The 16,448-nt window shown below is 45.3% G+C and overlaps 1 protein-coding gene and 1 long non-coding RNA gene across 5 annotated transcripts in view; one reads left to right on the top strand and one right to left on the bottom strand.

The window, feature by feature from the left end:
- Positions 1-16,448, top strand: part of LOC140122651 (cytochrome P450 2C5-like) — a 33,391-nt gene that overhangs the window by 15,896 nt on the left and 1,047 nt on the right. For all 4 annotated transcript variants that reach the window (XM_072143751.1, XM_072143753.1, XM_072143752.1 and 1 more), the window contains 5 exons: positions 2,462-2,622; positions 4,571-4,747; positions 5,657-5,798; positions 6,604-6,788; positions 7,721-7,862. In XM_072143751.1, coding sequence (XP_071999852.1) covers positions 2,462-2,622; positions 4,571-4,747; positions 5,657-5,798; positions 6,604-6,788; positions 7,721-7,862 — 807 coding nt within the window. The remainder of the gene's footprint in view (positions 1-2,461; positions 2,623-4,570; positions 4,748-5,656; positions 5,799-6,603; positions 6,789-7,720; positions 7,863-16,448) is intronic.
- The window catches only part of LOC140122659 (uncharacterized), a 51,215-nt gene continuing 40,858 nt past the window's right edge, over positions 6,092-16,448 (bottom strand). Inside the window, exons 2-3 of the long non-coding RNA XR_011854354.1 lie at positions 7,635-7,753; positions 6,092-6,779 (exon numbers count right to left, since the gene is read on the bottom strand). This is a non-coding gene — a long non-coding RNA (uncharacterized lncRNA). The remainder of the gene's footprint in view (positions 6,780-7,634; positions 7,754-16,448) is intronic.

The following is a 16,448-nucleotide window of genomic DNA, read 5'->3' as shown; positions in this document are numbered from 1 at the left end:
TCTGTTCCATCATATCGACTTGCACTTTTCCATCAGTCCTACTTAACTCAACAACCTTCTGTCTACTTACATCTTTCCCTTATGTGCACTGAACTGTCGCTAGCGCACCAGTGGTTCCCTCCAGGAGAACATCCTTTTAATTCTAATTCTTCTAATTCTTATCATGACTCCGCCCATTCCAGGTTTTATAAACCACACACTCTACAGGTCCACCCTTCCGGACCGGGTTGTCCGCCATTATGGGGCTGTGGCTGGGCACATGGCACTGTCGCCATTTTGGTTCCGCATTTCACATCTCTTTCTAAAAGCTTCACATATCGATATAGCACTTCCGCTTTTGCTGAACTACCATCTCCTCGCACTTCTGACCATCATTCAACTTGCAATGCTCTGACCACTCTGTAGTGAGCCTGAGCAGCTTCCAGTATGCCCTTATCTTCTAACACACCTCTACTTGTGGTTAGAATTTGCTTCCACACTGAAGGCTGTAGCCTTCCCTTTGAGGGCATATCAACATACTTGTACAACCTCGCACAATTATTAACATACTTTTTTCCTTCCCTTTTTTCAACAAGCCTGACTGCAGTCTCTGCCCCCTCGGGGAGGGTATGCACTTTCTTAAACACACCTAACATCATGTTCTAACAAGGTACACGTTGGTGTAGCTATTCACTCAACGCAGGGGCCCCGGCTCACCGTTGTGTATCAAGAAAATAACAAACGTCCCTAACCTACCAAAACCTCTGACTACACATCCGTTAGAACCATTAATAGTTCAAAAACCGTGCTTCCCTCGGTACCTTAATCAGCCGGTCTCCTAGTGAGCCATGCTATCTTCTTTCCGGTCTCTAACCCTAGACCACCTTAATTCCCTCCCCCCCCGTATAAAATAATAAAAACAATAAAAACAATAAAAACAATCCGGACACGTAACCAGTGCCCAATATCCCCAGAACAGAGGATGTCAATCTGTACTATTCTCAGTCCGCAAACTTCCTCCCCAGCTTCTACAGAAGGGGGGCAGAGACTCTATATGTCACAATGAAGCCCTTTACTTTCACTTTCCACCCAAAGGTCTGACTCAGTGCCTGAGAGAATGAGGCGTGGTGATTCAGTGACACACCATAGGGAAGTGTCACTATACATCAGTTCTGAACCATCCCAGCGATCACCGTAAAGAAAAATGAGTCTCACCACTCAGACAATCAGCCCTTAGACCCGAAAAGTATCAGAAGCTACTAACTTGTTCCACACCAATGATCACAGGGAAGTCCAACACATATATAATATGCATCAACTTACCGTGATTCAGTGAGGCCGCGGTCCTCTATTGGTGTGGACAAGCGTTCGTCCCCCGTCCTCTGGTTCGGGTCCTCGGGTGTACGGTATCAGCGGGGATGGCCCCACGTTGGGCGCCAGCTGTCAGGGTCGGGCCAATCCCGCCTTACACTCTTCTCTCAGACACTCCAAATTAGTTGAGCATGCGTGCACGTTTGGATAAGAAAAGACAGAAGACTGAAGTTCTGTTTTATCTTAGGTTCATGCTCTTAACTTGCCGAACAGAAAAAAGAGATGAACTGTGTTTATTTCCTGATTACATAGCTTCTTATACCCATAGGAAAAGGTGTGGTTACATACATTAAAATCATTATAATTGGTTATAGCTAAGCATATATGTCTGGCCCCCGGCTCTTGCTGATTGGTCTTCCAAAACTAGGCCTTAGTTGCTATGCCAGGGGAATTTCCAGTCACCGTTGTCTACAGTAAATTGACCACTAGTCTGGATGCTGATGCTATTCTTAACAAACATCTGCTCTTCCATCTTCTGCTTTCCATCACAAGACTTGAGTTTCGCTGACAGTTGCATGTCTGGTTAAAACTGATGTAAGGGAAAAGCTCTGTATTTCATAACAAACAGTGTACAAAAATATAGGGCAAAGGGCACATGTATACAATCATAAAGCATATAATTATTATGGACACATAATCATTACTTTGACCCTCACAATTAACTGTTATTGGAGTTACCCATACAATTTAATGGAAGGAGAGGAAGGCACCATGTAGGCTAAGGGGTCAGGGAACCTTTGTTGTGTAAAAAAGTGATAAGACTTGAATATATGAGACATTCTGCGGATATCCCAAATATTTCTGTGATAGACACACTTCTTCAGAGGGACACTAAAGCACCAAACCCCCTCAGGTTGGGGGATGATCTATAGAAGAGTCACTCCGAGAGGCTGAAAAGTAAGTACCTCTTCAGATGCCCTTTTCTTGGACTCTATAGCCCCCTTTAAGGGGTTCTTGGGCATAGTTTCTATGCAAGGGGAATCTAACTTGGACACTAGTCCCCTTGTATGCAGCCATTTTACCTTTTTGAACTGGTGGTAAAAAAGCATCCTTTTTGCCTGTTGAGTATAATGGGCAATATTATAACCCTGATATTCTGCTCCTCTTCTAGGAAAACCATTTGAGAACTCAACCATCATAAACACTGCTGTGGCAAATGTCATTGTTTCCATATTACTTGGCCACCGTTTTGAATATGGAGATCCTACTATCCTTAAACTCATATGTTTAATCGAAGAAAACTTTAAGCTCTTGGGAAGCCCAATGATCATGGTAAGTTTAAAGAGAGAAATTCGTACTATGTGATGCCATGGTGGTCTCAAAAAGCGAATATAATCCACAACTGGTGCCTTCAGGTCCAGAACCAGTCTGTATGCCCAAAGGTCTATCTGTTTAGTAATAGAGGGTCTTCTGGTGGTCCCAGTCTCTAACCCAGTAGGGGATCCCAGATGCACCAAGAGACGTGCACATTTGGAGGCGAGTAGAGAGTCAATATCCTCTCGGATGATGAAAAATGGGCCCCCAGAATCCTTTTAAGTGGTGGACTTAAAGGGTATCTACCACCAGGATGAAGGAATGTATGCAAATGAGCCTGAGGGGCTCCAGGTCCATAGGTGTTAATGAAGCCAGGAGCATACAGTCTTTCATCCTGGTGGTAGATGCCCTTTAAGGAACTACAACCTAACACTACTTCTCTTTCCTACAAAAGTGTCTGTCAAGAGAACACTGTGGTCTTACTGTGATAGTAATTTATACAGTTGCTTTAATTAAAGGGTATATCTGGTTTAGAGAACCGAAAGTCCCTCCACAATGAGCTGATGGGATGAGGAATTATCACATGTGGCAAAGGTGGTCAGCTGTCCGATCCTAAGCACAGAAATCTGGACCGCGCTTCTCAATAATAGAACCTGTTTACTTTGAAGATCAAATGAGCGGACTACGCGTTTCAGGGGGCGAACAGCTCCCTTCATCAGGTCCATATAATAATAAAACGGTTTTCTGATAAAAACAAAAATACAGGCGGTCCCCAACTTAAGAACACCCGACTTACAGACGACCCCTAGTTACAAACGGACCTCTGGATTTTTGTAATTTTCTGTACTTTAGCCTTAGGCTATAATAATAAGCTGTAACCGTCATTAATGGTGTCTGTAATTAAGATTTATTGTTAGTCCTGGTTCTTATGACAACCCAACATTTTTAAAATCCAATTGTCATAGAGACCCAAAAAATTTTGCCTAGAGCTACAATTATAAAGTATACAGTTCCGACTTACATACAAATTCAACTTAAGAACAAACCTACAGAATCTATCTTGTACGTAACCCGGGGACTGCCTGTATAGGAAATGGCCAATTAATATATGTACACAAATTGTACATAGATAATTGCATCAATTTACATTTTACATTAATTTGACTTCCCATTCCAACTAAAAGGACACTCTCTGCAATCTCACTACTGCAAATTATGTTTTTGAGATGTTATCTATAGACCCTTAATGCAGACAGCCAGGTCACGTACAGGAGAGTTTCTTTAAGTTTTAACTTAAGTTGAATTTGTATGCAAGTCAGAAGAGGTATTTTGTATAATTTCAACTCCCCAAAAATAATTTGTCCCTGTTACAATTGGATTTTCAATAGGATTATCAATAAAGCTTCAGTACAGACACCTGACAGCTGATCATTGCAGCCTTAGATTAAATTAAGACATCTAGGGAGCTTCACCAGAGGTCACAGTGGTCAGAGAGGTCCGTCTGGTACTAGGGGCCGTCTGTAAGTCAGGTGTCCTTAAGTAGGGAATTTAATTATACTTGGCACCCAATAAAATCTAGTTTCATACTAGATAAAATGGAATGAAGAGGCAGCTCCGGAACATCCAACCTTTAATCCTACAATATTGATTAGGTTGGAAATTTTCTTCGTCTTTAGATCCAATCTGCCCATTTTGTTGCCTTGACTCTCACCTGTGCCTGTTATATGTACAAAATATTTCATGTGTGTCTGACTTGTGATTATGTTATTAAATATAGAGGCCTAAATACGCCCTTATCGTGAGCTTCTATGCCGCTCTTGATATATAATATTTGTCCCAAAACCTGAGTTGAGTGTCTTTTTCGGTGAGTGACAGAAGTCTTCATCGGCAGCTCTTACTTCCCGACCCGTTGATGGTTGATCTTCTTCGTATTGTGAGTAATCCTATGTGTTTTACCTCCTACAAGTTATTCAACATGTATCCGAATGTAATCCGCTGGTTCCCTGGAGGACATCGGACCGTTTTCAAAAACAGTTCAGCATTTAAAGATTTTGTAATTAAAACCTTCACCAGACAGAAGAGTCGTCTGGACGTCAATCACCAGGAGAACTTCATTGATGCCTATCTGGTCAAGCAACTGGAGGTAAACTTACTGTTTCAATATATGATGTGTGACCATGAACGCAACGTTCCCATCATTTACATCAAGCAGAAATGTCAAGGTTTTTCTTAATATGCAAATAAGGTCTAAATATTAGCAGCAAGATGTTCTGAACTGTATATGGTCCCACCACGTGGGGGACTTCCATGTCCTCATGTGGCTACAATACTCAGATAAATACATAAAATCAAAATAGTGGATCATAAATTTTTCAGGCGTCGCAAAACTACATGAAATTGTATACCATAAATTGAATGCAATTTTGTATCTCACACAATCAAAATCTAATATATAAAGCTGGATGTATGTGTGTGTGTATGTCCAGTATTGGAATCTGCACCGTCACGTTTAGTCACAAATTTTGCACAGTCGCCTTCTGTGACTCGGGGAACGTCATAGTATTGGTTTTGAGACGAAATTTTCATGCTGCGCTTTCCAAAATACACTTATTAACCACCATATACAGGAGCCATTGTCTGCAGCTGTTGCTGAGGCAGTTGGAAGCTGAGCCGTGATTGGTTGCTGGTCTGCCACAGGTCATTAATATGAGCTCTGAGCTGTGATTGGTTACTATAGGCAATGAGTATAAGATGCTTATGTGTGAGGTAAGATGGATAGGGATAAATGGATAGGGGGAGATAAACTGTTCCAGTTATCCATGGAAACCAATCAAAGAGCAGCTACAATTTTATAAACAGCTGTGCAAACATGAAACCTGAGTTCTGATTGGTTACCATGGGCAACTAGAGCAGTTCTGCTCTCAGACACTTCTGATAAATGGTATCGTAAAAGAAATATAATATTTGTTGTGTGCCGAATTTCTGCAAATTTCACAAACTGAACATGTGTGCATGTAGATTTATATAATTGAAACTATTTTCTATGTTTCAGAATAATCCAGAATCACAGCAGTATTTTCACAATGGCAACTTGACCTTGTTGGTGTCCGATCTGTTTGTTGCTGGGATGGAGACAACTTCTACAACTCTGAGATGGGGCCTGCTGTTCATGATGAAATACCCAGAGATACAGAGTAAGGGACCTTTAAAGGGGTGGGCCACTCTTTTACATGAGTACTGCCTTGACGATAATCCCTCTATGTTCATAAAATGATTCAGCAATCCTCATACTTATATTTGTGCTGTCTGCAAACTCTCTCTGCTTCTTTGTTTACATGTCTGAGCACTGATGAATAGGAGGAGCTGCAGCAGGAAATTATGACTTATTCTGCTCTCTTCCCTCTTCCCATGTCTGTCCTTGAGATGGACTGTGATAATAAGAGACACATTGGGAAACGCCAAAGGATGGTTTGGAGTAGTGAGAGACAGGAAGCAGTGTATATATGCAGAGGGCAGCATGGTGAGAACACGGAAAGACTGAAGCCTTCCGAGAAGGCAAAGACACAGAGACATGTCCTATGCAAGAGATTTATTGAATAGTAGCCAATCCATTTAAGCAGAAGTGTTCCTGATATACCAGTGCTGATAAACCAACCACAGTAAAGGGGCTTCAGATGTGGGCCAGAAGTTTTTGGGGGAACCAGGGGCCCTAAGGGTAGGCATGCCAACTGGCCAGCGATGTACTATGGAGTTCTTTCAATTTTATATTGAGAACAAGTTTCAGTTACCTGTGTTCATTGTTTATGCAGATTTCCCCTTAAAGGGCATCTACCACGATGATGAAGGACTGTATGCAAATAAGCCTGAGGGGCTCCATTAACACTCATAGAGCCTGGAGCCCCTCGGGCTCGTTTACATACATTCTTTCATTCATGTGGTGTCCTTTTAGTATGCTTAGTCTTTGATATATGTTATCATTCTTTAAATTGTCCTGTAAAGAAAAAGTCCAAAAGGAAATTGATCAAGTGATTGGACGACGCCAACCTCAGACAGAAGATCGCAAGCAGATGCCCTACACGGACGCCGTCCTACACGAGATTCAGAGGTTTGGCAATATAATTCCTGCCATTGCTCCACACGCTACAACTCGGAATGTGATTTTCAGAGGTTTCCTCCTGCCAAAAGTAAGTGAGAAATTTTTTAAAGGGATATACTTATTTGGAAAGCACTTTTTTACAGGATACTATACTCTAATGGGAGCTCATTTATTAAAGGGTTTTCCCAGGCTTAAAATATCGATGATCTTATCGTAGAATGAAGGGTCTGCTTTAAATTTGTTGGGTGAGTGGGAAGACTGCAGATCGGCTACATTTGGTATCAGATACACAAAAAATAAATGGTACAGGAAGAAGATGGCTCCCTTCTATGTGTAGTGGTCAAACCAGCAACTGCAATTCGGCTCTAATTCAATTCAGTCGCAGTGACTTGATTTAGCCACTACTCAAAGAATGGAGCTGTCTGCTTCCTGTTCCTTTCTCTGTTGAAGAATAGCTAATCTGTGGGGTCCTCTGTCCCCTCATACTATAACCTCTACCGATGGGTCATTAATCTTTTTAGCCTGTAAAACCCCTTTAAAGCAGTAACTTTGACACCAATCTTAATAATGCTCATATCTTGACTCTAGGAGGCCAGTTGATTAAAAGTCTTTGGCCTTCCAATACATTTGGAAGATCCAGAATGTGCCATCATTGAAATCATTGTTGGCTGGTGCTGCCATAAATTCCAGCTGAGACAATTTTAGTCAATTTTGTGCTTGGGCTTCCTTGTCCCTATTATTGGTACAACTCCATCCATGGCTTCCACGATAATTCAGCCCCACCTGATTTTCGTTCTGGAGGACCCAGCCTATCTCTTTAATGACTATTGTGCAATACTTTACATCCCCTGAGGTGGCGCTGCTGTAACATATTCATTGCAGGATTCCACTACAGATTACAGATGATCATTGAGGGTTTTGACAAAACATCTACCTGAGACCAGCTGAGCATCTGCAGAACCTTCAATGGCAACTGCCTGGAGTATAATGTAATCTTCTCCATCTCCTCTGTATTTCCAGGGCACTCACGTTCTTCCACTATTGTCTTCTGTACTGAAGGATAAAAATTACTTTGAAAAACCGGATGAATTTTATCCAGAGCATTTTCTCAATTCTCAAGGACACTTTGTGAAAAATGAAGCATTTATTCCATTTTCAGCAGGTATTGTATAGTGGCACATGGGTAAAGGAAGGCTCCAGAGCAGAGCCCAATATATTGCACATGATGGTCCAGGGTCACGGCCTCTAAACGAATATACACTCCGGGTCCCAGATTAGACTACAAAAACAGATCCCAGACCAGACAAATCTAGAACAAAGACTAGAACCCTAAATAAATGTTAACCCTAAACAGTAATTTTGAACCTAATAGATTGACTACCTAAATATCATTCTTGACCAGGCTCCAGACAAGGTACTGTATACTTACAGAGATTCCAGAGCACCTAAAGAAGTACTAATCTCTGACATCACAGACCAGACTACTCAAAAGTAATACAGACCCAGCACCAGAGCTTACGTTGCCCAAAACATGACTACGCAAACTAATATAGACAAATAAATAATAATCCTGGCACTCTAAATGGTTGCTTGCTCAAGTGAGCAACGTTTCGGCCCCTTTTGAGGCCTTTGTCAAACACTGGCTGCCGCTGGCAAGGGAAAGAGAAAGAGGGTGTGAAGAGCCTGTGTGCTCAGGAAGACGCACACTTGTGCCATTCACATAGGCTCTTCACACCCTACTCCTCTCTTTCCCTTTCCAGCGGCAGACGGCACTTGACAAAGGCCTCAAGGGGGCCCAAATTTTGCACACATTGATACCGCAATAAAAAAGTCACTTCAGTTGGAGTGCCAGGATTATTTATTTGTGCATATATGGGGTTGAATCCCCATCCTTGGCACCTGTCCACAGAAGGATTGCAACTAGAGATGAGCGAGCACTAAAATGCTCGGGTACTCGTTATTCGAGACGAACTTTTCCCGATGCTCGAGTGCTCGTCTCGAATAACGAGCCCCATTGAAGTCAATGGGAGACTCGAGCATTTTTCAAGGGGACCAAGGCTCTGCACAGGGAAGCTTGGCCAAACACCTGGGAACCTCAGAAAAGGATGGAAACGCCACGGAAATGGACAGGAAACAGCAGGGGCAGCATGCATGGATGCCTCTGAGGCTGCTTAATCGCACCATTATGCCAAAACTATGGGCAACAGCATGGCCATGACAGAGTGACAGAATGAAGCTAGATAGCATCTAAAACATCCAATAATTGACCCTGACACTATAGGGGACGGCATGCAGAGGCAGCGGCAGCAGCGGCAGGCTAGAGAGTGGCATGGCGACATACTCTAAATGGACTCAGGCTTCAAACCAATGGGTGGCAGAGAGGAACCAAAGGAGGTGAGCAAGAAGCGCTGAAATAATATCGGTACATGATAAAAGTTTGCCAGTATATTTTGTGGATTACACAGCAGGGTGGCGACAAAGTTAACATGGAAGCCATGAAAACAACCCAAAATTCTGCCTGACACAGCTCGTTTGATAAGGGGACCATGTATGGAGGCAGTGAACTAGTAGTAGATTAAAGGTGCTGCAGTTAAAACTATGTTAGTTGGATCTTGGCATGGAGCTGGCGCTCCGCTGCCAGACGAGCTTTCGCCAATCCAAGCCCCTGTCTCTAGGCTACTCCCCAAACAGCACTTCTAAGAACGTTTTGTATAAGATCAAGTGTAGTAGCGTTCTTATAAGTTTAGGATATGGCGGGTGAGGGGAATGTAAACAGATGCGCAAGAAGCGCTGAAATAATATTGGTAAATGATAAAAGTTTGCCAGTATATTTTGTGGATAACACAGCAGGGTGGCGACAAAGTTAACAACGTTGATGTGGAACCCATGAAAACAACCCAAATTTCTGCCTGACACACCTCGTTTGATAAGGGGACGATGTATGGAGGCAGCTATATGGACGACTTTTGGAGGTAGCAATGGAGACAACGTGTGGAGGCTGCTATGGAGACAATTTAATTTGGATAGTGCCTGTATGTGGCAGTCCAAAAAAGTTTTCAAACCAGAGGAGCAGGTAGGTGGCCCTCCAGAAAAATGAAATAGATTGAGTGCCTGTATGTGGCAGTCCAAAAAAGTTTTCAAACCAGAGGAGCGGGTAGGTGGCCCTCCAGTAAAATGGAATAGATTGAGTGCCTGTATGTGGCAGTCCAAAAAACTTTTCAAACCAGAGGAGCAGGTAGGTGGCCCTCCAGTAAAATGGAATAGATTGAGTGCCTGTATGTGGCAGTCCAAAAAAGTTTTCAAACCAGAGGAGCGGGTAGGTGGCCCTCCAGAAAAATTGAATAGATTGAGTGCCTGTATGTGGCAGTCCAAAAAACTTTTCAAACCAGAGGAGCAGGTAGGTGGCCCTCCAGTAAAATGGAATAGATTGAGTGCCTGTATGTGGCAGTCCAAAAAAGTTTTCAAACCAGAGGAGCAGGTAGGTGGCCCTCCAGTAAAATGGAATAGATTGAGTGCCTGTATGTGGCAGTCCAAAAAAGTTTTCAAACCAGAGGAGCGGGTAGGTGGCCCTCCAGAAAAATTGAATAGATTGAGTGCCTGTATGTGGCACTCCCAAAAATTGTTTAAAACAGAGGACCGGGTAGGTGGCCCTCCAGAAAAATTAAATGCATAAAGTACTATAGCTAGAGCCAGTGGGCCCTGTCAAAAAATAGCCAGTTTCCTCTGCTTTACTGTACAAAGAGGAGGAGAAGGAGGAAAATGAGGAGGAGGAGGAGTGGATAAATTATTCAGGTTGAGCTTCCTTCACCTGGTGGAGATTGGAAATTATGAGAAATCCAGGCTTTATTCATCTTAATAAGCGTCAGCCTGTCAGCGCTGTCAGTCGACAGGCGTGTACGCTTATCGGTGATGATGCCACCAGTTGCACTGAAAACCCGCTCGGACAAGACGCTAGCGGCAGGGCAGGCAAGAACCTCCAAGGCGTACAGCGCCAGTTCGTGCCACATGTCCAGCTTTGAAACCCAGTAGTTGTAGGGAGCTGTGTGATCATTTAGGACGATGGTATGGTCAGCTACGTACTCCCTCACCATCTTTCTGTAAAGATCAGCCCTACTCTGCCGAGACTGGGGACAGGTGACAGTGTCTTGCTGGGGTGACATAAAGCCGGCAAAAGCCTTGTAAAGCGTACCCTTGCCAGTGCTGGACAAGCTGCCTGCTCGCCTACTCTCCCTCGCTACTTGTCCCGCAGAACTACGCACTCTGCCGCTAGCGCTGTCAGAAGGGAAATACTGTTTCAGCTTGTGAACCAGGGCCTGCTGGTATTCATGCATTCTCACACTCCTTTCCTCTCCAGGGATGAGAGTGGAAAGATTTTGCTTGTACCGTGGGTCCAGGAGAGTGAACACCCAGTAATCGGTGCTGGAATAAATTCTTTGAACGTGAGGGTCACGGGATAGGCAGCCTAGCATGAAATCTGCCATATGCGCCAGAGTACCAACGCGTAAGAATTCACTACCCTCACTGGCCTGACTGTCCATTTCCTCCTCCTCCAACTCCTCCAACTCCTCTTCTTCTGCCCATTCACGCTGAACAGTGAAGGACTCAACAATGGTCCCCTCTTGTGTCTCGCCAACATTCTCCTCCTCTTCCTCCTCATCCTCCTCCACCTCCACCTCCTCCGATATGCGCTGAGAAACAGACCTAAGGGTGCTTTGGCTATCAACAAGGGAATCTTCTTCCCCCGTCTCTTGTGACGAGCGCAAAGCTTCCGACTTCATGCTGATCAGAGAGTTTTTCAACAGGCCAAGCAGCGGGATGGTGAGGCTGATGATGGCGGCATCGCCACTAACCATCTGTGTTGACTCCTCAAAGTTACTCAGCACCTGACAGATATCAGACATCCACGTCCACTCCTCATTGTAGACTTGAGGAAGCTGACTGACCTGACTACCAGTTCTGGTGGAAGTTGACATCTGGCAGTCCACAATGGCTCGGCGCTGCTGGTAAACTCTGGATAACATGGTCAGTGTTGAATTCCACCTCGTGGGCACGTCGCACAACAGTCGGTGAGCGGGCAGTTGGAGGCGGCGCTGCGCTGCCCTGAGAGTGGCAGCATCTGTGCTGGACTTCCTGAAATGCGCACAGATGCGGCGCACCTTCTTGAGCAAATCAGACAGATTGGGGTATGTCTTGAGGAAACGCTGAACTATCAGATTTAACACATGGGCCAGGCATGGCACATGTGTCAGTCTGCCGAGTTGCAGAGCCGCCACCAGGTTACGGCCGTTGTCACACACAACCATGCCTGGCTTCAGTTTCAGCGGTGCCAGCCACAGATCAGTCTGCGCCGTGATGCCCTGTAATAGCTCTTGGGCGGTGTGCCTTTTATCGCCTAGGCTCAGCAGTTTGAGCACCGCCTGCTGTCGCTTAGCGACGGCACTGCTGCTGTGCCTAGAGCTACCGACTGATGGCGCTATGCCCACGGATGGTAATTCGGAGGAGGAGGAGGTAGAGGAGGGGTGGGAGGAGGAGGAGGCATAGTAGGCCTGAAACACCTGGACCGAGGTAGGCCCCGCAATCCTCGGCTTCGGCAGTATATGACCAGCCGCAGGGTCAGACTCGGTCCCAGCCTCCACCAAGTTAACCCAATGTGCCGTCAGCGATATATAGTGGCCCTGCCCGGCAGCACTCGTCCACGTGTCCGTGGTCAGGTGGACCTTGTCAGAAACGGCGTTGGTCAGGGCACGGATGATGTTGTCTGACACGTGCTGGTGCAGGGCTGGGACGGCACATCGGGAAAAGTAGTGGCGGCTGGGGACCGAATACCGAGGGGCGGCCGCCGCCATGAGGTTGCGAAAGGCCTCGGTCTCTACTAGCCTATAGGGCAGCATCTCCAGGCTAAGCAATCTGGAGATGTGGACATTAAGGGCTTGGGCGTGCGGGTGGGTTGCACTATATTTGCGTTTCCGCTCCAGCGTCTGGGGTATGGAGAGCTGAACGCTGGTGGATGCTGTGGAGGATCGTGGAGGCGACGATGGGGTTTTTGTGGCAGGGTCCTGGGCAGGGGGCTGACTATCAGCTGACACAGGGGAAGGAGCAGTGGTGTGCACGGCCGGAGGTGAACGGGCTTGTTGCCACTGAGTGGGGTGTTTAGCATTCATATGCCTGCACATACTGGTGGTAGTTAAGCTAGTAGTGGTGGAACCCCTGCTGAGCCTGGTTTGGCAAATGTTGCACACCACAGTCCGTCGGTCATCCGGTGTTTCCTTAAAGAACCTCCAGACTTCTGAAAATCTAGCCCTCGCCGCAAGAGCCCTCGCCACGGGAGCTTCACTAGTTGACACATTTGGCGCTGATGCACCAGCTCTGGCCCTGCCTCTCCGTCTGGCCCCACCACTGCCTCTTCCAACCTGTTCTGGTCGAGGACTCTCCTCTGTCTCAGAAGCACTGTGTTCACCCGGCCTATCAACCCATCTTGAGTCTGTCACCTCATCATCCTCCGATCCCTCAGTCTGCTCCCCCCTCGGACTTCCTGTCCTGACAACAACTTCCCCACTGTCTGACAACCGTGTCTCCTCATCGTCAGACACCTCTTTAGACACTTCTTCCACTACGTCAAGAAGGTCATCATCACCCACAGACTGCGACTGGTGGAAAACCTGGGCATCGGAAAATTGCTCAGCAGCAACCGGACAAGTGGTTTGTGAGTGTGGGAAGGGTCCAGAAAACAGTTCCTCAGAGTATGCCGGTTCAAATGGCAAATTTTCCTGGGAGGGGGCAGACTGGGGGGGGAGGAGGCTGAGGTGCAGGAGCTGGAGGAGTGCCGATTTCGGTGACATGGGTGGACTGCGTGGAAGACTGACTGGTGGACAAATTGCTCGAAGCATTGTCGGCAATCCACGACATCACCTGTTCGCACTGTTCTGGCCTCAACAGTGCTCTACCACGAGTCCCAGTAACTTCAGACATGAACCTAGGGAGTGTAGCTCTGCGGCGTTCCCCTGCTCCCTCATAAGCAGGTGGTGTCTCACCCCGCCCAGGACCACGGCCTCTGACCCCTGCAGTAGTTGGACGCCCACGTCCCCGCCCTCGTCCTCTACCCCTAGCCCTCGGGTTAAACATTTTGAAAATGAGAGTTATAACTTTTTTTTTTTTTTTACTTCTTTTTGTTTTTTTTGTGTTTTTTTGTTTTTAAAACCAAACGATGCTATCCTATTGCTATGGCTATTTTCTAGCCAAGTATGAAAGCACACTACTATGCCAGATGAGATGACGCTGAGTTATTAAACAAAATAAATGTAAAATAAAAAAGGAAATGGCAGACTGTGCCTAATTGAAATCCAACCCCTAATAAATTTTCCCACTTCGGTCTTTGCGATGGATATGTGCGTCACTAAGCGCAAAACACAGCGGTCGCAAGTCTCACTACAAATTGCTCACAATTTGCTAGTAGATGCACTGCAGCAAGTACAGCCACCAGCAGATCAACCAGAAATCAAATATATATAACGCTACTGTAGGCGTAAGTAAGCCGTTTGGATTCTCCTATGGCTATTTTCTAGCCAAGTATGAAAGCACACTATTATGCAAGATGAGATGACACTGAGTTATTAAAAAAATAAACGTAAAATAAAAAGTAAATGGCAGACTGTGCCTAATTGAAATCCAACCCCTAATAAATTTTCCCACTTCGGTCTTTGCAATGGATATGTGTGTCACTAAGAGCTAAACACAACGGTAGCAAGTCCCCCTGCAAATTCCTCACAATATGGTACTAGCTGCAAATAAAAAAAAAAAAGTATAACGTTATTGTAGCCCTAAGAAGGGCTGTTGGGTTCTTGGAGAATCACTCCTGCCTAACAGTAAGCTAATAGAACACCCTAACGCTTTCCCTGACCAGCAGCAGCTCTCTCCCTAGCGGCATCCAGACACAGAATGATCCGAGCAGCGCGGGCAGCGGCTAGTCTATCCCAGGGTCACCTGATCTGGCCAGCCAACCACTGCTATCGACGTGTAAGGGTACCACGTCATGCTGGGTGGAGTGCAGAGTCTCCTGGCTTGTGATTGGCTCTGTTTCTGGCCGCCAAAAAGCAAAACGGCGGGAGCTGCCATTTTCTCGAGCGGGCGAAGTATTCGTCCGAGCAACGAGCAGTTTCGAGTACCCTAATGCTCGACCGAGCATCAAGCTCGGACGAGCATGTTCGCTCATCTCTAATTGCAACCAAAGATATTGATAAACTAATATAGACCACAGGTGATCAGGCTTGTCCAGATCATATCATGTAAACTAGTATGAAACCAAGACTGGGCCTCTAGATCGATGTTAATCCTAGTCTATACCTCTACATTTAATATAGAAATCCTAAGTGTTGGTTTGAGACCAGATGTTGGACAAGCCCATCAAAACCAACTCATTCCCAGATCACATCTTCTTACTATTGAGGAGTGGACCCATTTAGGTTGGCTAATTTCGGCCAAACTTTGAACAAAAGTTCGGCAAGGTAACCCAAACCCTTTGTTTCTTCGCTCCTACAGATTCCAGGCTGTCCTGGAAACAGGTCATTGCTCCATGATGATGTTACATGGAGCAACGATCCTAAGTAAAATGGCGGCACTAGATTCTGTGCCAGAACTAGTGACCCAAGACCAGGCCCTAAGATGGTTAAAGTGGTCAAATCTGGAATCCATCATCTAACTGGTACACGCTCCAAACCAGACACTGCTCCCACTAATGATCCAAGTCCAGACCCTCCAAATTATTGGGACATTCTATATGTGTGTCCAACAAACCATAATTTTTTTATACCTTTTTTAAAATGATGCAATTTGACTCCGACCAGACTTGGTTGCAGGAATAAGAAAAGGGAAATGTAGACCAAGGAGTAAATATTAAATACTTTTTTGGAATTTCACCATCTTTTTTTTCCCACTGGGAGTTCACCGTGAGAGTTACTACTGAATATTTCCAAATACAGATGTTATTAATGAATAAATGAATAGATAAGTGGGAATCCATCTGTTCCAGTCCATTAGTTTATGATGGTTGAATCATACTGTCATGTAGGACTCGTCCACCTTAACACAGCTTTAATCCTCTGAAAACTTGTTTTTTTAATTCATATGCAAATTAACCCAGAAGCGCTTTGGTGGATGATTTTGGAGTTATGCAAGACTTTCTCTTGATGATATGATCTCCCGCTTGGTCGCACACCCAGTTCTCCCTTCTATGTCACTCCTCTACCCACTGCAATCTCCTCCCAAATGTGTGATGGAGAATCAGTGCCAGCGCATGCGCAGAGCATCAGTCGTGGTGGATTGAGCATCAACTGATGAGTAAGGATGAGCGGATTAATTTGTTTTGGTAGGTTCATTGAAATCTTGAAAAATGTTTGCTTTGGGAACCCTGAATAAACTGGTAACACCAATGATCAGTGCTGGCAGTGATCACAAGTGTGAAGCCAGTGGCGCTTGTTCCTGCCATTATTTAAATGCCTCTGTGCACCTGCCAGCACCATGAGCTACTCGTGTTCCCGATAGGGGTGAACTGGGTTTGGGGACCCAAACATTGCCACCGGGTCCTCTAATCCCTACTGACTGGGAACATTCCCAGAAAAGGCTTCTGTCATCAGTTTCCAAATCCCTATGAAGATTTAGTGTGTAAAGAGCCTTGCATAGTATGGTGGGGGATGGTAAATCATTTTGATAAATTCCATTTAATGCCGAACTGTGGTTGGGTAAGTGATAAAGA

The sequence above is a fragment of the Engystomops pustulosus genome, chromosome 3 (assembly GCF_040894005.1).
Source record: "Engystomops pustulosus chromosome 3, aEngPut4.maternal, whole genome shotgun sequence".
In the NCBI taxonomy this organism is placed as follows: domain Eukaryota; kingdom Metazoa; phylum Chordata; class Amphibia; order Anura; family Leptodactylidae; genus Engystomops; species Engystomops pustulosus.
The sequence above is the reverse complement of the archived record's forward strand: the minus strand, read 5'-3'. Positions and strand labels throughout refer to the sequence as shown.